The sequence below is a fragment of the Aspergillus terreus genome, genomic scaffold, assembly GCF_000149615.1.
Source record: "Aspergillus terreus NIH2624 scaffold_11 genomic scaffold, whole genome shotgun sequence".
NCBI lineage: Eukaryota > Fungi > Ascomycota > Eurotiomycetes > Eurotiales > Aspergillaceae > Aspergillus > Aspergillus terreus.
The window spans coordinates 717,176-737,693 of record NT_165934.1 but is presented as its reverse complement, the minus strand read 5'-3'; the positions used below and the strand labels follow the sequence as shown (position 1 = coordinate 737,693).

General features: G+C 51.9%; 11 protein-coding genes across 11 annotated transcripts; 5 read left to right on the top strand and 6 right to left on the bottom strand.

Annotated features, from left to right (window-relative positions):
• Positions 1–1,419: 1,419 nt before the first annotated feature.
• ATEG_07690 (Zn(II)2Cys6 transcription factor) lies at positions 1,420–3,620 on the bottom strand (the record flags this gene model as incomplete). Its single annotated transcript, XM_001216311.1, has 3 exons — positions 1,420–1,978; positions 2,033–2,751; positions 2,799–3,620. The coding sequence occupies 3 exons, from the start codon at positions 3,618–3,620 to the stop codon at positions 1,420–1,422; spliced, it is 2,100 nt and encodes a 699-aa protein (XP_001216311.1).
• A 766-nt stretch (positions 3,621–4,386) lies between these two features.
• ATEG_07689 (putative MFS multidrug transporter) lies at positions 4,387–6,240 on the bottom strand (the record flags this gene model as incomplete). Its single annotated transcript, XM_001216310.1, has 1 exon — positions 4,387–6,240. One exon carries the CDS (start codon positions 6,238–6,240, stop codon positions 4,387–4,389), a length of 1,854 nt encoding a protein of 617 aa, XP_001216310.1.
• An 824-nt stretch (positions 6,241–7,064) lies between these two features.
• Positions 7,065–7,917, top strand: ATEG_07688 (type 1 glutamine amidotransferase; the record flags this gene model as incomplete). Its single annotated transcript, XM_001216309.1, has 3 exons — positions 7,065–7,305; positions 7,354–7,580; positions 7,630–7,917. 3 exons carry the CDS (start codon positions 7,065–7,067, stop codon positions 7,915–7,917), a joined length of 756 nt encoding a protein of 251 aa, XP_001216309.1.
• Positions 7,918–8,238: 321 nt separating this feature from the next.
• On the bottom strand, positions 8,239–8,895 carry ATEG_07687 (OPI10 family protein; the record flags this gene model as incomplete). Its single annotated transcript, XM_001216308.1, has 1 exon — positions 8,239–8,895. One exon carries the CDS (start codon positions 8,893–8,895, stop codon positions 8,239–8,241), a length of 657 nt encoding a protein of 218 aa, XP_001216308.1.
• A 586-nt stretch (positions 8,896–9,481) lies between these two features.
• Positions 9,482–10,507, top strand: ATEG_07686 (thiamine pyrophosphokinase-related protein; the record flags this gene model as incomplete). The annotated part of the gene is made up of 2 exons (XM_001216307.1): positions 9,482–9,522; positions 9,580–10,507. The coding sequence occupies 2 exons, from the start codon at positions 9,482–9,484 to the stop codon at positions 10,505–10,507; spliced, it is 969 nt and encodes a 322-aa protein (XP_001216307.1).
• Positions 10,508–10,701: 194 nt separating this feature from the next.
• On the bottom strand, positions 10,702–11,230 carry ATEG_07685 (DNA-directed RNA polymerase core subunit RPB8; the record flags this gene model as incomplete). Its single annotated transcript, XM_001216306.1, has 2 exons — positions 10,702–10,807; positions 10,899–11,230. 2 exons carry the CDS (start codon positions 11,228–11,230, stop codon positions 10,702–10,704), a joined length of 438 nt encoding a protein of 145 aa, XP_001216306.1.
• A 288-nt stretch (positions 11,231–11,518) lies between these two features.
• Positions 11,519–12,753, top strand: ATEG_07684 (elongator complex protein 4; the record flags this gene model as incomplete). Its single annotated transcript, XM_001216305.1, has 2 exons — positions 11,519–11,987; positions 12,029–12,753. The coding sequence occupies 2 exons, from the start codon at positions 11,519–11,521 to the stop codon at positions 12,751–12,753; spliced, it is 1,194 nt and encodes a 397-aa protein (XP_001216305.1).
• An 856-nt stretch (positions 12,754–13,609) lies between these two features.
• Positions 13,610–14,551, top strand: ATEG_07683 (tRNA splicing endonuclease subunit SEN34; the record flags this gene model as incomplete). The annotated part of the gene is made up of 1 exon (XM_001216304.1): positions 13,610–14,551. One exon carries the CDS (start codon positions 13,610–13,612, stop codon positions 14,549–14,551), a length of 942 nt encoding a protein of 313 aa, XP_001216304.1.
• Positions 14,552–15,251: 700 nt separating this feature from the next.
• On the bottom strand, positions 15,252–16,034 carry ATEG_07682 (RNase P/RNase MRP complex subunit; the record flags this gene model as incomplete). Its single annotated transcript, XM_001216303.1, has 2 exons — positions 15,252–15,445; positions 15,506–16,034. The coding sequence occupies 2 exons, from the start codon at positions 16,032–16,034 to the stop codon at positions 15,252–15,254; spliced, it is 723 nt and encodes a 240-aa protein (XP_001216303.1).
• Positions 16,035–17,281: 1,247 nt separating this feature from the next.
• On the bottom strand, positions 17,282–18,285 carry ATEG_07681 (uncharacterized protein; the record flags this gene model as incomplete). Its single annotated transcript, XM_001216302.1, has 2 exons — positions 17,282–17,863; positions 17,917–18,285. 2 exons carry the CDS (start codon positions 18,283–18,285, stop codon positions 17,282–17,284), a joined length of 951 nt encoding a protein of 316 aa, XP_001216302.1.
• A 663-nt stretch (positions 18,286–18,948) lies between these two features.
• Positions 18,949–20,003, top strand: ATEG_07680 (ketopantoate reductase family protein; the record flags this gene model as incomplete). The annotated part of the gene is made up of 2 exons (XM_001216301.1): positions 18,949–19,144; positions 19,204–20,003. The coding sequence occupies 2 exons, from the start codon at positions 18,949–18,951 to the stop codon at positions 20,001–20,003; spliced, it is 996 nt and encodes a 331-aa protein (XP_001216301.1).
• Between the last annotated feature and the right edge of the window lie 515 nt (positions 20,004–20,518).

The following is a 20,518-nucleotide window of genomic DNA, read 5'->3' as shown; positions in this document are numbered from 1 at the left end:
TCGTGCACGATGTCTAACTACCCTTGTCCAAACACAATATTATCTTTGACATTGCTGTTTACGAAATCCTACTTCTTTATCTGCTGCCTTCTTTCCCACCGCTCAATACACCATGGGAAACAATCATCACTCTAAGCCACGCTGTGGAATACCTCCTGTCTCATCTCCAACAGTTGGGCAATAAGCCGAACCAACCATCTGCTCTATAGTAATACTATCCCTAAGCCGTGAGCCAATTATGACTGCAGGTAGCAACTATCAGCCAACCTCAGCCATTCCTACCACAAAGGAAAACAGAACGAAATAAGGCTTGGGTTCGATGAGGCGTCTGACTGCAGGAGGAGAGCAATCTTACTACCTGCAGCCGTGACGTGTTACTTTACTGCTGGCTAGCTGAGCTATCGTTCTTCTCTTCAGAGACGCCGCAGCTGAAGTATTTATTGTCATCACAGCACGCGGAGAATCCATCAACCATACAGTGTTCGTGAGCCCGATATTATTTCAGAAGTACCATAATGGCCAAGAGCGTGCCTGTTCCCACTGCTGCCGCCGCAGGCATGATATATATGACCTGGGTTCTCTCGGCGATCGGTGTTGGACTTGCAGCCTCGGCTGTCGCGCGAAATACTCATAGCGCCATTGGAATAGCTCACCTAGTCGCGGTATGTCTGCATGTTCATTCCGGTGCGTTGGCATTAACGAAGCCCAAGTAACAATCTTAGTTTAGTCTTCTCTTAGTCTTGTTATCGCGTCTTCTGTGTGCTGCATTAGTACAAGTGATGGAGAAGCAAGACAAGCCGTAACATTCATCGTTCTATTCTTCAACATGCTCCTATATATCGCCATCGTCATTCCACTCAGCATCAACCCTATCTCAAAGTCAGATATCCGAGCAGGACAGGGCCAACTCTTTAACAAGTCTCTTTCAGATACGGAAAGGAACTTGTCTTTGACAGGTCATCCTTACTACGGCATGTATTTCGTCGACATCCTTATGATGTATGTCTATTCCATCTCTTGCAAAACTACATATCACGCTTATTAGGACTCATCCGGGTGTGTCTTAGATGCAAGACTGCGTTTGGTTTTTTGGTCCTAGGTTTGTGGGGGTGCTGCTCATAAACCGCAAGAGACCCATGTTGAGCTATGATAAATTTCCCATTCACTTTATCCGTCCCATGTACGAGGAATATGATAAGCTAGTCCTACAGCGCTCCCAGGGTGCCGTTGCCTGGAGTCTACGGAGTATGGCGGGGCATTATCAGATCCGTTGACAGCACGAAGTACTATACTCTTCGACATATTGTCTGGTAGAATGACATGGAAAGCACAAAAGAAAACATATCTGCTGCAAACAAATCTATCCATGGTATCTTCCAAACGCCTCCCAACCATTCATAACGCCGATCCGTACTCAAGTCAAAAACTCCCGCCCTGGTAGTGGTTCCCCCCACGATGCGGTGCGACATAATACTCCTGGTAGGGGTGATTGTCCATCGAAAAATCGGCAAACACCATGATCGGATTCACCACACCGGGTGGCATTCTCAGTGACTCCGGAATAGCACCCGAATCAAGGGACGAAAGATCCCTGAGTAACCCAAAAGCGTCGTCCGTAGTATCCACAGAAGGCTCTTTGGGGGCAGTCGTCCATCCCCACGCCGCCTGAAGCTCATCCTTTATATGCTCTGCTCGCCACCCAGTCCGTTTCATAATGTCGTCGAGAATGTGCAAAATCTCCTCCTGCGCTTCCCTGGTTGCGAGACACTCCGCCGCAAGGGCCAGAAAGCGGATGGAAAAACTGGCGATGCCGCGGTCCTTCACATGCGCTACAATACCGCAGATATCATGCGCATGTCGTTGCTGTTGACTCTGCATCTCAGAGCTGAATTCTGATTCGAACGGATGTGTTTTGGTGAGCAGAATCTGGGTGGTGTGGTAGAACAAACGGGCTACGATCGAAGACCGTTTCGTCAGCCTAAGATGATGTCAGTCAACGCATTCCGGATCAAAGACAAGCTCTAGAGCGCACCATATATTGGGAAAGACGGTCTTCGAGTGGGTCTGCCAATTGTGGAGATACCCCAGTGGCTTCAGAGAGCGAGGCGCCGCATTCTCCCATCGCTCACACCATTCGCTGTACCTGCACCACTCCTGGTATCGTTGGTCCATCTGGACTCTATCGTCTGGTGTTTGGTTGGTATCCAGAAAGTGGGACATCGAAGAGCGAAAGTTTGCAACCTTCGCACAGATATAGACCATCCAGTGAGTCCACATTTCTTCATTGCCAGCAACATTCGACTGCATATGGTCCAAGTCTATCTGGACGCCCCACGTGTCAGGGTCCCAGGCAAGTGTCCAGTTGAAATGCAAACAGCTGAGCAGTTCCATGGCGACATTCAGCCAAAAACATGCGCCACCAAGTCCTTGCGTCCGGGCGTCCCACTGGCATTCCTTGATCAGAGCTCTTGCACCAGCAATGTGGTTCAGACCTTGAGCAGACAATGTAGATCTTGAGCACATCAGTTCGTAGACGTTAAGAATGACAGCTGTCGTTGCACACAGAGCAGAGTCTCGGTTCGGATTTTGCAGCAAGCGAAGTAGATCACCCGAGGCTGTATCGTGGAAGAACGCAGCCTTTTCCTCGCCGTATGAAGGGTTCACAAGGTATATATGACGTGCACCGCAAGCCATCAAGGCTCTGAGCAGCATCGGTTCCTCTAGCGCATGATACGGCAGAATATGGGTGAACTGGCTAGTCAGCGCAGCAATATCCTTGCGGAACGACTATGACTTACATGTTTCGCCTCATCCATCGAGTCCATCCAGAGCCCCACCTCCTCCACAAAGACCTGCAACAGCAGTATCTCTTCCGGATCATTCAGACACGCATACTTATCGAAGCCGGCTCTTCCTTGCGTTGCGGAGTGGAAAGGAACGCTGGAAGCGCTTTGACGTTGAGGGCGAAGCGCCACAGGCTGATGATTGTCATCAAACCCAGCCATCGTATGGCCAGACAACGCAGTACCAAACTCTGGAATGTAAGAAGGCACCATCGGCATATTATACGCAGGATACATGGGAAAACTGCCCCAATCTTCCCTCTCCGGGCTCACCTCTGCCTCCGGAGGAGGATATCTCTCATCGCCCCCAACATACTCCGACGCAATATGCCTCGATTCATCGCGGAATGTGACGCGGTTTCCGGCCGGTGGGACGATATAATGAGGCGGCGCCGAGACCTGTGTGTCGATGAAATTAAGCCGGACGCCGCGTCGACATATCCGACCTGATTTCCGACAATTCTGACACCGATTCTGCGCCTCATCACACTTGAGATGACGCTCCCGACACGTCAGACATCCGGTCCGAACACGCCTGGACTTTTTGGTCGCGACTTCATCCGGCTGGTTCGTGTCGCTCCCCAGAACGCGGGGAGTGCTCAGCGAGACGCTGTTGGGTGTGGGCACACCCCCTTCGTCGAGCGAGCCACCATCTTGAGGCGTTTCCACTGGCACCGCACTGTCAATGTCGGTGCCGGCTCCATCGGTGTTGGGTGTGGGAGCTATAGATAGCTCAGAGCCGGATGGCGGGAGCTGGGCATTGACGGCAGGTGCCATATCAGACGATCCTGTGCCACCTCGACTCGAGTGTCGAGTCACTGATCGCCTTTGTCCGACACACCAGTTATCACGTAGCCTCTTGTCAACCACACAACCGATGATCCCAGCGCATCGTGGCAAGTCGAGAGGCCTGCTGCGCTGGACGTTCCAACAGATCACACCGGGTTTCTATACCGCGAGGGAGGGAGGGGACGAAGGACGAGATGAATAGTAACGACCAGGCGATGCGACATATGAGAAACCGAAGATGGGGGCGTAGAGTCGGGCCATTGAAGGGAATCGGTGTTGGCGGTCTGGTCTGTGCCTGTTGGAGCGACAGTCAGTATATGGGCAGCTTGGTGCGAATAATAGGAAAGAATATGCAAAGAGACCAGGAATTGAATTGCGAGGACATACTGATAACCCTGTAGACTTAGTTAAGACGGTCTGCACGAAGGGAAGCGGGTTCACAAGGAAGGAAAATGAGATAATGCAGCCGGTGAGATCTGCGGGGAGACGGCGATGCGGCCGCTAAACTGCAAACTGCAAGGGGCTTACGAAAGGCCTCCCAAACAATAGAACACTTGGGATAGAGAGAAAGATGGCTCCCTTCTAGTCATATCCATTAACGCATGAAATGATACAAATCTCGCTATCATTACCTCCATAATCAATCGAACATCGTCTGCTTTTATCGTTTCCATCCTTTTTTGTCCTTCTCAATTTGTACCTAGAGGGCTTACAGAAAGGCGTGAAAGGACATTACCTGTCATATATACTCAACTCAAGCCTTACTCCCAAGTCGGGGCAGTCGGAGTCTGAAATGCATCAGACACATGAAGGCAGCCCAGACAGCTGCAGACAGGAAGGTGACGCGAAGAGCGGCGGCATACGCTCCAATCACTGCAGATACACTGTTAGCCACAACTAGAACGGCAGTAAGTATCGAGGGACGTGTCATTGGAGAATCACCTTGCTGCTGGTGCATAGGATCCAAATTTGCGATGGCCTGGACCGACTTTCGCACCAGGAGAATCACCGTCTCCTTGTTAGGACCGGTCACCATCTCCTCCAGGTTGTACCGCAGGGTGTTCTGAAACGCCCAGCTGCTCGTAGCCACGCCCATCACCGACCCCAGGTTCCTCCATAGTCCCAGGGTAGTCGTCGCGACGGCTTGTTCATCCTGTTCACTGGTGGCCAGGACGGCTACCATCAAGGACGGATTCGAAAATCCCTGGCCGAGACTTGAGAGAGACACGCAGGCCATGGCAAGGAGATCAGGGGTGCTCACATTCATTGAGGCAGCGGTCAAGCCTCCAATGAGGAGGAAAATATCCCCGATTATCACGGTCGGTTTTAACCGCCGGGACCAGGTGATTAGAAACCCTGTCGACACGCTGGAGATGGTCGAGGCGAGGGTCGCCCCAATCAGTCTGAAACCAGAGTCAGTCGGACTAGCCAATTTGACGGCCTGGAAATACAAGGGAGCATTAAAAATAATGGCATTGACCGAGATCGCGCCGAAGAAATTCCCAAAGATCAGGCTGGCTCGAGGATCCTTGGACAGCAGGGAGATCGGCATGACGGCCCGCTCTACATTGCGCTCGTACCGGACAAAGATCACGGCGACGATGAGAGACAGTACCAGGGAGGAGATGACGACAGGGTGCGTCCAGCGATACACGTTTCCGCCCAGGTTCAGACCCATGATCAGGGCGGTCACGCCGAGGACGAGGAGGAAAGACCCGATCAGGTCGATGCTTTTCACTAACTGAAGAATGGTCATCCGCTCGGCGCGCGCTTTCGTTAATCCCAGGTCGGTGGGGGTGGTCCAGGCGGCGACGAGGAAGTACAGGAAGATAAATGGTAGTTGTACGAAGAACGCACCTCTCCATCCCACCGTGTCGCACAGGATGCCACCAAACGCGAGGCCCATGCAACCCCCGGTCCCCAGGACCAGGTTAAGATACGACTGGTAGATGCCTCGATACTCGATGCGAACGAGGTCGCTGGTCAGAATCATGCCCATGGAAAAGACGCCCCCGGCGCCCAGCCCACAACAGGCTCTGGCGGCGATGAAGCTTCCGATGCTCTGCGCGGTTGCGCACCATGCGGTGGTCGCGAAAAACACGGCGATCGAGAACAAATACACCGGCCTCCGACCGAAGGTGTCGGAAATCCGGCCAAATAGGGGGAGAAAGGCGGTGGAGGTCAAGAGGAAAGCGGTGGATAGCCATGAGGCTGAGTTGGAGGCGTGGAAGTGGGATGTGATGACGGGGTGGGTGGAGGCCATCAATGTCGAGTCAAAGAAGCCGATCATATATCCCAGCAAGACGCCGCTGAAAATCACCCAAAATCGGAAGGGAGAGACATTGATAAAGCGAGAGGCGTAAGGGTCAGATTTTCCTTCCAGGTCGGCGAGGGTTTTTGTCTGGTCTTCAGTCGCGCAAGGAGTCCGCCCTACGCCCGAGTCGACTTCCAGGCCCTGGGGAATCGAGCTGACACGAGAGAGATTGAGAAGGGCGGCATCTTCGTCCACGATTGACGACGAGCTCGACAGCGGTTCGGGGTCTACTGCGCTGGGGTTGAGCAGCGGGGTGGACTCGTCCACATGGGGAGCCTGTACTCGACCATGCATCACCTCTATTGTATAGAGATGGATATTGCGATGTTGCTGAGAGAGAGTAAAGATCTAACTTGAGAGGGTATTTATTAAAAAGGGTGAGGGCGTAGAAACTTTTGTCTATGGAAGATGTGAAGAAGATGCAAAAATGGAGATGACAGAAGCGGAGAAGATTTTATACTCCGTAGGAGGAAGGCCCTAACTGATAAGGGAGACACTAACTAATGCACCTGCTATGACTGACCAGGATTCCCCTCAACCTTTTCAATGCACTTCTCCCTGGTTCTATACATCTACATCTTCCCTTCTCTGTGAGTATTTCTATCTGAATATATCGTTGGACCACGAGTCTTGACTCTGCTTCGTTCACATCCCACCAGAAACCCCGGGTCCTAATATCACAGGATCCACTTGGTGCGAAGGACAGTCTCCCCTCTTCTGGTCGAGTCATCGGACCATCTGCATACTATGCATATCAATAGCGGGGGTGATGGCCGAGATTCTTTGCCGGGAGCCGATCTCAGTTGTACTTGTTCGTAGTGATGCGGTGTGGCAGTCGAAACCGTCCAGGGGTATCCTTACTTCGTATATGGACACCTTGCGACAGGAACACTCCGTACTACTAAACATTGACTCGCCAGTCTATCTTACTCCTTGAAGAATTTGATCCACGGAAATACTCCTGGATACCCCGCATGGAATTCCGAAGATGAAAGGCGGTGGCGGCTGATAACCACGATAAGCCCTGCTTCATTTCTCTACCACTCCTTCAATATATATCGAAGAAGACACATCCCTCACGCACTATTACACTTTTCATACCGCATCTCAATCGCACCATGCGCCCCCCTCTTCGGATCGCCGTTCTCGAATGCGACACTCCCGTCGAGAAAGTCGATCAAAAGTACAAGGGATATCGTGGTGTCTTTGCCGCTCTCCTGCATGCAAGTGCCCAGGCCCTTGGTCAACCCGATAGACTCGACCCTACAAGCGGCCTCGTCATCTCCGGCTGGGATGTTGTGAGCAAACAGGAATACCCGAATCTGGAGGACATCGATGTCCTTCTCCTTACCGGATCGAGTGAGTCATAGTCTGGTGGCGTCGCATGCGAGGTCTGACCATGCGCAGAACACAATTCCTTCGATGACCACCCGTGGATCACCAAACTAGTCGAGTACACCAAAAAAGCCATTGATGACAACCGGGTGAAGATTCTGGGGATCTGCTTCGGACACCAGATCATCGGCCGTGCGCTGGGGGTGAAGGTCGGCCGCAGCGATGTCGGATGGGAGATTGCCGTATGCGATATGGATCTCTCCGAGCCGGGGAAGAAATTGTTCGGCAAGGATAAACTGGTAAGCGGCTGGCTCTTGCTCGTCTGCCTCAGTGCTAACAATACATCAGAGAATCCAACAAATGCATCAGGATATCGTGTACGAGTACCCCGCCAATGTCGTCCCTCTGGGTTCGTCTCCCCGCTGTGCGGTGCAGGGCATGTATCGACCGGGCAAGTTCATGACTGTTCAAGGACACCCCGAATTCAACGAGGAAATCATTACCGAAATTGTGAAGCTGCGGACGCAGACCGGGGTCTTTACGAAGGAACAGGGCGAAGACGCCCTGGAACGAGCAAAATGGGAGCACGACGGCGTCGCGATAGGTGCGGCCTTTTTGAAGTTCTTGCTCGAGTAGACCATAGATTGCACGGAATATAGACTACTATAGATTCCATGGAAGTTACACATGTCAGGCACTATGTTGAAATTGGTTATCTCCTGCATATCGTAGGTACACGGTCCAATGCAACAGAATAGAGTGAATTCTCTATCAAAAGCGCACTGCATCCGCCAAAGAAAGCGCCAAGCACCATAGCCTATGAAATTCGTCACCACATCAGAATATCAGTTCAATGCACAGCAGACATCCGCAGTCATCTGCCTTCACTGTAAACATCCAACCAAGAGAAGGCCCTCTTCCACCCGATCTATCAGGATCCCCCGCACCCGCAAAGAATCACCCTGAAGCAGACGGGTCCTCTCGCTCCAAAAACGTCGGATCCATATCGACCTTGCGCTCAAACTTCGACCACCAGTCCCGGAACGCCTTCAGCGACACAACTTCCTGCCCCTTATTGTTCGGATCCGACTCTGCAAAACTCGCCAAAAAGTTAAACGCATTCCCAATGATGCGCTGCGCCAGCACCTTTGTCGTAATCTCCTTCTGCTGCCGAGTCTGTCGCACCAGATCTGTAGACGGCCCGGCGCCGGCGCCTTTCTCCGCCTCCAGAGCCGCCAGCTGCGGCGCAACGTTCTGCACCGGCTCGATGGAAATACCCAACGTCGCGTTCCCGGCCGCACCCTCGTCGAGCATGACGTCCTCCTCCTCGGCTTCCGTGCGACGCGGGGGCGGCCGGACCTTCAGCACGGCGGAAGGCTGCTCGTTGGCGAGCGCGCCGATGAAGCGGAACTCGGCGCCGGGGAATTGGATGTAGATGGCGGCGGCGGTGTCCTGGGGGAGGACGGTCCCCGGGAGGAAGAATACGACGATCTCGGTGAAGGAGGGAGTAATGGGGAAGTTGAAAGCGAATTTGGTGGCCTGGCCGTTGGGTTGGGCGTCCAGGGCGACGATGTCTGTTAGGCAGGGCCTGCCGGGGATGATGACGGAGAACATGCTGGAAGAGAATGGAGTACGCCGGGGTATCGAATTGGAAGGGAATATGAGAAAGATGAGGTGGATATGTGCCGTACTATAGACGCAGGCGGCAATTGATGTGCATTATCAAGGAGATTGGAGCTTGTGAAGATGTAAAGGAGCTCTGGAGAATTTCCCCGGCCGGGATCGATGATGGAATCTCAAAGAAAGCCCGCAGTGACGAAATAGTGCAGTACCCTTATCGATAAGGGCTTGCTGGCCTCAGGCAGCAGGGATAAAACCTACCACATTCCTGAGGGCCCTCACATCTGTGGTAAGGTTCGGATTTGTACAGTGAATTCGGGTTTTGCGCGCATCTGTATAGCTTCATCATTCACACCTCATTATCAAAACTCTTGATATTCACCGTCACAAGGTGGAATTATCAACCTACCAGTTTTTGGACCTCTCATTCCAATGTGGTAGGTTTTCTGATTCTGCCTCAGGCATGAGTATATTCCGCTAACCCGATCAGGAAAATATATATATTTCCCCTCCGCAGGGATATCATCTGCCGCTTCGCTCCCAGTCATACCCAACGCACACAGCATAGACGTTCTGCAAAATGGGCAAATCGAATCTCGAGCTGGTCAATGAATGCGACAAGTGATTGCACCCCTCCAACCCAAACGAAACGCCGCATCTAACACCTTATCTTCCTAGATTTCCGTACTATCAAGACGACCCAGCATACTATACAGCCCACCTCCGAAACTACCATGCCTTCAAAGTCACCGGATGCGATGCCGTCCTAGGCTACATCGTCAACTCGGTAGTCGACAAGTTCTTCTGGCCCCCGGACTGCTGGGCCATCGACTCGGCGAACCAGACCGTGACGCTCGTGACTCCCCCGAACACGACCCCCCAAGATCGAACTCGTCTCATGGCCAATACGCTCGCCGAGGCCGTCCGACGGGAGACCTTCGAAGTCCTGAAAGGATGGCGCAACGAGATGTACCCCATCTACGGGCCGGGCGGAGAATTCCTGTTCGAGATGGAACGCAGCGCCACCCCGCTGTTCGGCGTGGTGTCCTACGGCGTGCATGCCACCTGCTACGTGGAGGACGAGCAGGGCCTGCGCATCTGGGTGCCCCGGCGCTCGCGAACGAAGCAGACCTACCCCGGCATGCTGGACAACTCCGTGGCCGGCGGTATGAGCACCACGGAGCCACCGTTTGAATGTCTTGTCCGGGAAGCGATGGAGGAGGCGTCGCTGCCGGAGGACGTGGTCAAAGCCAATACCACTCCGGTTGGCTACGTCTCCTACTTCTACGTGCGAGATGCGCGGGCAGGCGGCGAAACGAACCTCTTGCAGCCGGAGGTCGAGTATGTGTATGACATCAAGCTGAGCGCTGATGTGACGCCCAAGCCCAACGACACCGAGGTCGAGGCGTTCCACCTGTACACCGTTGAGGAGACCAAGGCGGCGCTTGCCAACGGCGAGTTCAAGCCCAACTGCGCGGTTGTCCTGATCGATTTCTTCATCCGGCATGGCATCCTGACGGCGGAGAACGAACCCGATTATCTCGACATACTGGCCAAGATGCATCGGCGCTTGGAATTCCCGGTCGCCTCTCATGCGAAGGCGTAGAAGGCAATCTACGCTTCGATACGCAGCGACACCACGTGAAAAAGATATTTGATATTCTATCTGATATACCCAGCCACCAATAGAACGCCGACGCTGCCAGTAAAACCCGACCAAGCACACTTTTAGACTATCTGGGAATCAACTTTGGACGGTGATATCCATGAGACGTCCTGATGCACAAAACGATAGAGACTCTATTTCTTCAGGAGAAGATACACGTAGTCGATGCGGAGAGGGGCCGTCTTCTTGTAGGGGCCTTCGAGGTAAAGCAAAAGTCCGCCAAACGAAATGAACACCGCCCTGAGATATCGGTCAGCAAAGGTTTACCCTTTTTAACGACAAGTTCAATCTGTCGCAAGCACGGAATGCACAACAGAGCAGAGGGACCTACATGTTGCCCGAAGTCGATCCCTCCTCGAATCGATACACCTTGCCGTGGCAGACATAATCGTAATCGTTTGCCAAGCTCTGTTCGCCCATGCCGACTTCTCTCCAGCCGACCTTGGTGCCGCTGTCCTCTTTGCCGTCCAGAGACAGAGTCGACGCGATGGCCATGGACAGGGACTCGCCCACGGCACAGGGGTAGAGTTCTGTGTTCACATCGAGAGTGAAAGTTGTGAAGTTATCCGAGGAGGTGCAGGTCAAACGAGAGACGCGATCGTACTTCTGCGCGTTGATCGCAGTGATCGTGAAGGTATCTTCGAACAGGACGGGGTCGGACATGGTCGCGGTGTACGATAAGCAGGGTATCAAATAGTCTAGAAAGAAGCGTCGCAGATATATGTATGTGTCGAGAATATGTCAAATCCCAAATCTGGGAGCGAGTGGTGAAAGCGACCGGAGAGCACCAGCAGTTGGGGGATGGATGGTTGAAGGGACAAAAGCCGCCGAAGCTTTTTTTGCTCGACTTTTACCGCGCCGCCGCTTTTGCTTCCGCCCGGCATCTGCCCCGCAGCTCATCCGCCAAAAAACTATTTGGGCGCACGACAGCTTCCTCCTGCTACCACCACAATGTCGTTTCGCAAAAGGAATATCGGTCTGTCTACGGGTGCGGATCGCGCATCTGTTCCTCACCCTGCACAGCCGCAATCTCCTGCACTCGCGCCAGAATCGACGCCCGGAATTCGCCCATCCCCCGATGATGGACGCCCAACTACGTCGACCGGCACGCCGTCGCTCGACAATCTTCTCGCGGGACATGGAGGACTTCCCATCGGGAAAATGCTGTTGATCGAGGAGAATGGTACGACGGATTTTGCCGGCGCATTGCTACGCTATTATGCCGCAGAAGGCGTGGTACAGGATCAGAAGATTCACGTCATCGGCATGCCTGAGCAATGGGGTCGCAGCCTGCCAGGATTAATAGGTCCCGCCGATGCTACGGACGACAAAGCCGACAAGCGGAAAGGGGAGCGCATGAAGATCGCTTGGCGATATGAGCGTCTCGGCGAGTTTGGCGCTGGGGTCGCAGGATCCAGAGGTAAGCCGATCTCAACTGTTAACAGTGGACAGCGCTCACAGATACAGTGCCCGCTGCAAACACAGGAGACCAAAGCACGAGTGCGGGGGACGGAGGTCAAGCGAAACAGCCCTCATTTTGCCATGCGTTTGACCTCACCAAGCGTCTCACCCATCCGTCCATAACAAACATCACCTACATCCCTCTCACGCCCTCGAACGAGCCCTTACTCGTCTCCATCCACAAGCGCCTCCAGAATGCTATCGCGCAGAGCCCCGCCAACACCGTCCACCGTATCGTGATACCATCACTTCTCAATCCCACATTATACCCACCGGAGGTGGTCCAACCAGAGAACCTCCTCCCATTCCTCCATTCCCTCAAGGCTCTTCTCAGCACGACCGGCGCACGCATTACCGCCATGATCACAATACCGCTCTCGCTATTCCCCCGCACGTCGGGGCTGGTCCGGTGGATGGAGCTTCTCAGCGACGGCGTGATCGAATTGTGTCCCTTTCCGCATTCCGCCGACGCGCTCGCAACATCCGGCGCCGCAACGGCCCATGAGGAGCCCCCACAAGGCATGCTAAAGACACACCGACTGCCCGTCTTGCACGAGCGGGGCGGCGGCAGCGACCAAAATGTCGGCCAAGACTGGGCGTTCACGCTGAGTCGACGGAAATTCGAAATCAAACCGTTCAGTCTGCCGCCGGCGGAAGGTGACAAGGAGGCGCAGGACGGCGGGCAGTCGGGCGGAATGCCGAAAAAGGCCGATCTTGAGTTCTAAGACGAAAGACTAGGTGCCGGGCGAGAAGTGCACTAGCTATCATCCATCACTCTTCGTGGTCCGACTCCGCGAGCATGTTCTCCAACTCGATCTGTTCGGACATCGCGGGGCCCGAGTTCGCCATCGTGCGGAGGTAGTCTCTTCCGTAAGCATCCATCCCGGATCTGAACGAGAAGCGAGAGCGGAACGACGTCCCCAGGCAGGACGACAGAGCGAGCCATGCTTCAGGTCCATCTGGTCAGCTACGGCCGGATGTGGGGTTGGACAGGCGACGTACCTAACAGCAAGAGTAACGGGCCAAAGAAGACCAGGATTAGTAGCAAGATGAAGTTCATGATGGAAGAATGACTGGGGATTGAATATAGAGCAGAAGTGCCGTTTGCAATAATGATAACAGGAATACTTTAGACCTCAAGAGTTGTTGTGGTGAGGAGCGCAAGTGGTTGCTCTCCGTAGCTGGAGTGGGTCGTCCATAATAGGTAAAGCGCGGCTCCGTCTCTTTAAAAAAGTTCTCCCACGGAATTTTGACTCTTCTTCCACTTCCTTTTCCATCTCAGCTTCTGCTGCTCAAAGGACGAGCAGTTTAATTCTGATCATGCTTTATTGTATTTGATGGTAAGTTGTTGATCATCTCATTTCATCCGTCGCACCTCGAATGATTATATAACTACAAAATCTGTCAATCCCCTGAAGCTCATTTAATATCTCAAAAAAAAAGAGCACCTGTGATTGAGAAACGTACTGGAAAATGACTTGTCCAATTCTTCTACATGATTATGTCACACATCTCTTGCGGATTCAAACGCTAACTCGTGCTGTGACGCAGTGAACCCTTCATCTTTTCTTGGCCTTCAACATGGACTTCCAACCTGACCTTCCTATCCCGATCTCGTACATTGCGGGTAACTACTATGTCTTCTCCATTGACGCCGTCTCGTACCTCAGACGCGAGCACCATATCTGCGGCGTCCTCATAGGCACCTTGCCGCAGATCCCCCAACAAAACATCTTCCTGGGCCTGCCCCTGGAGTTAATGCCCGAGGAAGCCCGGCTGCTGGTGGAAAAGGGTGTAGCTTGCATTGTAGACGAGGTAAAAGTCCAGAAGCAGGGAATGAAAGCCCTCATGGAAGACGACCGCAGGCGGTATCTCCATGACCTAGAATCCCAAGGCCTCCAAGCTATGCGCGTGCAGACTAGCCGAAAAGAGCAGCAGAAAGAGAAAGCCTTAAAGAAGATAGAACAGCAGAAGAAGGCCGGAAAGGCGAAGAGTGATGCCCGGAAAGCGTCCGAGGCGGACGACAAGGCGGACAATCCAATGCTGGATCTCTTCGCAGACGATAATGGTCGAGCCGCGAGTCCTAGCCCGACGATTTCATCCTCGACTGGTGCTTCGATTTCTAAATCTGACGCCGCGATGGGCATTACACCTCCCACGTCCCATCCTCCCCTTCCATCCAAGCCATCCGACGATCAACTGTTGCCGCTGCCCCAGGTGCCGTCGTCGTACCCTCTGTTCGCTCACTTGCATTCCGCTGGCTACTTTCTCTCTCCGGGATTGCGGTTCGGATGTCAGTATCTTGCCTATCCTGGGGATCCTTTGCGCTTCCATTCTCACTTCGTTGTTGTCTCTGCGGAATGGGATGAAGAGCTTGACTTGATGGATCTCATCTCTGGTGGTCGTCTGGGTACCGGTGTGAAGAAGGGATTCCTCATCGGCGGTGCGGAGAGGAAGGCTGAGGAGCATAAGGACTATCAGGACTGCGTTCGAACATTCAGTCTTGAGTGGGCTGGAATGTGAGGTGAAGCTGTTGGCTGCTTATCCATCTTGCTTCAATCACAGTGGACCGCACGTCCATTACCTGCATGTTGCAGCATGCGCTGTCCGAATGTCCGCACTTGCTGTGCACATGCACCCAGGATGTGCTGTATTAGCAGATCCTGCTTGCAATCCTGCGCGCCGCCGTGTGGGCGATCGACAACCAACCGCGTTAACAAGACGCCCAGGGTCGGCTAGTATGGGGCAGCGCATCACGGTCAGCCGAAGATGTCTGTCACAGCTCACTGATTGCTGAGGTGCGTTCAAACCCACGACACGCAATATTTTGATCCCATTTGTTGGGGTTGCTGTTTCTGCCATGTAAAGATACCCATAGATAGGAAAGATTGTTTCACGTGTACAATAAATTGTGATATATGTCATCTCCATTCTCACGGTCAGGTCGATAGAAGACTCGTACGGTGGGTAGTATGCCACACCCTATAGTATTGGTAGATCTTGCATGGCAAATGTCGTGTTCAAAGCGACTATCAAGGCATATCGGGAATATCGATTGCCAAGCTGTGCGCACGGCGTCAGACGCCGTAGACGCTTTAGATGTTGGAGTAAGAATGCGAACGTAATGTGGAATTCTGTAGGCCGACGTGTCGCCAAACGAATGCACAACATCGCTAGTTCATACCGTCGTGATAGATCATTAATCCTCGTTATCTTAAACGACCTAGAGGTAATCGACATTCCGCCATTTGAACTTCTTGTTTGCCCGGTCGACCGGGCGATTCTCAAACTGGCTGCCGTGAAGTTCAAAAACGAGCTCCCTAGTCTTCTTGTTGCCGTCTCCCTCGGGATCCTGGCTCGCCTCCGTCCCAGGAAAGGGCACTGAAAACCGGAAGATGGTCTGCTCTTTGGGAATTGCTGTCCCAACGCGCAAAAGTCAGCACACCATCGCAACAAGTCCCAGAGGAGGGTTCTCACTTTTCACTTCATCCTTCTCCGTAACGACCACGAAGGTGAACTTCGTATCCCGAACCACAATCCCCTTCACACCGACCCGCCCCGCGCACCGACTCCGCACCACCTCGACGCAGGCCCCGTGGAAATCAGCGCTGACCAGTTTACTCCCATGCGACAACGCTGACACATTAATTTCCGCGGGAGGTCGGATCTTCATGTCGAGGATTTCCTGCATATAACCCACCCACATCGTGTGGAGTTCTTTGAAGATGGCGTACTTGCATTCTTCCTTGGGGAGGTCGTAGAGGCCCGAGGCTCGCTTTTCGCGCGCCGACAGCGGACGCGGCTTTTGCTTCCGGAGGAAGTATTCTTTCTTGCGGAGACGATGGAGACGCCGTCGGGAGCGGTTGTCTTCTGGGGTGGGCGAGGTTGGTCGGAGGTACAGGGGCTTTTGCTTGATGCGTTCTGTGAAGAGCTGGTCGGCGGTGTCGGGGGAGTGGGCACGCGAGAGGAGGTCCCGGGCGATGTGTTCTTTTTTTTGAGTGGTCATTTTGGAGGTGTTATGGTTAGAAGAGGAAGGGAGGATGGAAGATTCAAGAGAGGAAAAAGAGTTATCTGTTATCGATAAGATCACATGCAGTTTCCTGTTTGGGAATAGCAGCCAGATGCATACATGAGTCCAACCTATATATGTATATGGACCTTGGGAAACGATTCGACCTGATTTGTTAACCTATATTGGTGCCCTCTTTATGCCATTATTATGTTCTTATCAATTATCCGAATGAGGCTCTTTCTTTATTCTCCCGTTGGTCATCCATCAGTCGCCCCAGATGCATCATGCGTGCCACGTCACCCTGTCAAAGGTTCAGTTCCCCTCATAGCCTAGGACCGCTTTCGATTGGGGCCTCAGCGGAGATTTGGATATTAGAATATTAGTACTATCTAGCTAATCCAGCCTATGACAGTCAGTGGTGGTTTGAGCTGGTGACAATGCGCCGTTGCAGTTGGGCAGTCGTGAGCGGATCGGCCTAAACTCCGGAGTATGCCCCTTGTCAGCACTAAGTTTATTGGTGCTATGAGAAAGCTATCCGGCTAGAGGACCAAGCTGGTTTGTGCCGCGTTGACTGGACGGAAAGGGATAGTTGCACAGTATGAGGAAGGGCGAGCTGAACGAGCCGCTTCAGCCGGCAGGCCCATTCAAGATCTCTCTTGCTTCAATCTCTCTTCGACAAGTGAAACCAATTATATTCAGGATCATAGCCGTCCCTCAATCATAAAGGCTCGGCGTTGACACTTCCTGCCCCAAAGAAATTACTGTTCAATCAAAACCTCGACTACGTTACATCTCACATTCCACGACGAAGCTCCTCGTCCCTCGAGACTCAGGCAACGAATTCGATGGCTCGGATTTCAGCAATAACCGGTTCTCCGACTTGGCGCCGTTGCTCACGCTTTTTGGAGAGGGGGTGACGAAGTAGTTTCTTTCCCAGTCAATATGTTGATTGTGCCTCTAGTTATTGCCCAGGGAAGAGACTAACGTAGTGGTTCGGATGGGCTACTGCGATGATATCCTCCTGGCAATGGTAGCGCTTGGGATAATTACCTGCATTGTCAGTGCGATCCGGGTTGGAGTAAGGAGGGGGTTAAAGCCACGTTTGAGCTCATTCTCCTATCTGAATTCCCCTCTTATTAGGGTAGGAGATTTCATAGAGCATTTTTTTCAAGTACATCCACGAGTTTGCCCTGCTCTAATACTGAATTGGGGTCTAGGCGTAACTCTCTAGGTTCCTCCTCTCAACTTTCCCTCGTCTTTGCTTCTTCCATGGCCTCAGAATTACATATCCGGGTCTTATCTTCTCTCTTTCCACGATATCCGTCACAAAACTCTTCGTATCTCAGATGCGGCTGAAATTCCCAATAGAGCGTTTGGGGGTCACTGGCCATACGAAATGTATACTCTGCCTCCTCCTGGCTGATAAGCAGTTTAGGAATCCCGTTAGAAGCGGCTGCCTCAATAAGCAGCTGCCCTTTGCAACTTCGCTCCATGCAGATGAAAAGGTACGCGGCTTCATCAACTGTACCACCAACGGTCAAGAGTCCATGGTTCTGCAGGATACATGCTTTGTTTTTCGGGCCTAGGGCGGCTGCAATCCGTTTCCCCTCTCTTTCTGCCAGGGCAATGCCTCCAAAATTTTCATATATGGAGTGTGCGTTGTAAAGATAGCATGCGTCCTGGCTGAGCATTTCCAGAGGGCGTGCGAAGGCGGACCAGGCCCGCCCGTAGGGCGAATGTGTATGGCAGATAGCATGGACATCCGGACGGGCGAGATGGCAGGCCGTGTGTATAGAAACCCCCGCTGCATTTGCGGGAACAGACTAATTGTTATCAGCAAAAGGCTCATTCGATACATTTCTACTGGGAATCTTACCATGTTTCCGTCAACAACATTCCCCTTGGTATCAATGCAGATCAAATCGCTCACTTTCATCATTCCAAAATGCACCGCGAGAGGGTTAATCCAAAATCTGTCTTCGAATTCAGGATCCCGAACGCTGATGTGACCACTTATGCCCTCTGCATAACCTTCCCGGGCGAAGACATGGAATGCCCTAACCATGTGTCCAAGCTGCCACTGGCGTTGAGCTTCAAAGGAGTCGAATACAGGTATCTTTGGCAGAGCAACATTCTGATGGCCCATTTGCTCGAGTGGCGTCGCCTTTGAGGATATATCTGTATCCTTAGAAATCGCCGGAATGCCATTCTCTTGCGCAAGTTTAGGTATAGCGGCAGGGCTCATTTTAGAATGTGATTTGGGCAAAACAAATATGGTGGACGATGGTCAAGTGGGCAATTGTTCGCCTCTCGAAACCTTTATCCAGAAAGTACGCGATTTCTGACAATCGAAAAAGCAGTACTTATAGTGACAGGAGCTCTACGGGAAATAGGTAAGGCATTGCAGGTGGAACAGACACGGCGCGTTGCAAAGAAGCCCATCGTTTATTGCCGCTCAAAGAGGGAAAAATTTCCTAATGTCGAGTGTAATATCTGCAACGCTCTGTTGTCATGCAGAGATTGTTCAACTGTCGGACGGCCCGATCGCGCTTTGAAGCTTTGCTAGAGATAGGCTAATATGATTGCTCAGCTAGTTTACTCTAGAGGGATGGACGAGAAGATTCTCGGCAGTCAAGTATGTGATTTGATACAGATAACTTAGGGGCCCATGACGAGAGGCAACAAAGAAGATTTTAGACTAACATCCGATCTGGATATCTTTTCAGGGTATGCAGTATGTCGGACTGGCCGAAAACTTGGTATCCCCAAAAGGCGTCGTCATGGAGATCGGAAAGGGCTTGAAATTATCAGCAAAGGAAAAGAACAAAGAGGATACAAGTATACTGAACTTTACCATTGCCTCCATTTTGAAGACCTACCTGAGTATCGACTGAGATAAGAATTTTTAATGGCTGACGCGGGTGTCAATATACTCCTCCTTGGGTGTGGCGCAGTTGGCACCCTGGCGGCCGTCACCTTACAGAAGTCAAATCAAGCAACCGTGACAGCTGTTTTGAGATCCAACTTCGCGGCAGTAGCAAAGAATGGATTCACGATTGATAGTGTTGATCATGGCAAACTCTCTGGCTGGCGTCCATCCCATGGTGAGTGTGAATTGAAGAAGTCATATTCAAGTTGGTAGCTAAGTGTTCTGTTTCCATAGTCGTGCGCTCTGTCCAAGATGCCATTCAGTATGGGCCGTTCCACTTCGTTGTTGTGGCAATGAAGAGCCTTCCCGATGTCTATTCAATTCCACAGCTTGTCGCCCCTATCGTCGCCGAATCCCAGTCGATAATTGTTTTGATTCAGAATGGTATCGGCAACGAACAGCCATTCATCGATGCGTTTCCTAGGATAATCGTTCTCTCTGGCGTGAGCATGATCGGTGCCCACCAACTAGAGAACGGCATTATCCAACATAGTCACCCTGATATCCTCCATCTAGCTCCATTCTATAATGCAGCTGTTGCCAAAGAGGAGCAAGACCGAGTCGCAGCATATTTTGCTTCATTGTACAGCGCCGGTGGAGCTACCTGTGTCATTGTCGAAGATATTATTTGGATGCGTTGGAAAAAGCTTGTGTGGAATGCGTCTTTCAGCAGTGCTTGTGTCATGACAGGCTTGGATGTGACATCTGTCATAGATGCTGGTGGTGTGGAGACGATGATTCGCCCAGTGATGGATGAGATTGTCAATATTGCTCAGGCTAGTGGGTATATCCTGCCAGACAATATCCAAGAGGTGTCAATTGCTTCGATGTCTCGAGAACTACGATTTCGTCCGAGCATGTTGGTTGACGCAGATCGCGGTAACCCTATGGAGGTCGAGGTCATCCTTGGAAATCCCCTCCGTATAGCTCGGACTCTGGGATGTGATGCACCATTTTTGCAAATGATATACGGCTGCCTGCAGATGATCCAATGGAAATTTGGAAAGCAACAGTCGAAGAGGATTGAGATCTAATCTCCGAATCTTCTGTTTCGAAGTTTACATATCGATAGGCGTAGATTTTAAGCATTTATGTTGCTATCTTACAAAAAGTATCATGGGCCCTGGAGACATTATTTCTCGCCCAAATGCTACCACTACTAATGTCGTTCAGCCTCTGAGTTCTGGATTTCGAGGTATTGTGATACAACCTTTTGTGTCCTCCGCTCGGTTCTTTTGGTCTTTCCTTTCCTTATTCGTTGGCCTTGTTATTTTAGTATCATTGGCCCATTTTTATTCGAGTTCGGGTCTCCATGGGTAACCTTTGAGACCAATGCCTTAGTGTACTAAAGTCGAGATTTCAGTTTGTGGAATATCCTGATGCTGACAGACTATTGAGCATTTGTGTCGGAAAGTAAGGTTCATTTATATCTGATCACAACATGTGAAAACTCGATTGAATAGAAGTTTCTGGTGTTGAATTTGAAAGACAAACAGGATACTGATATTGCTCGATAGAAGGAACTGATACTCCTTGAAAATGACAGAAT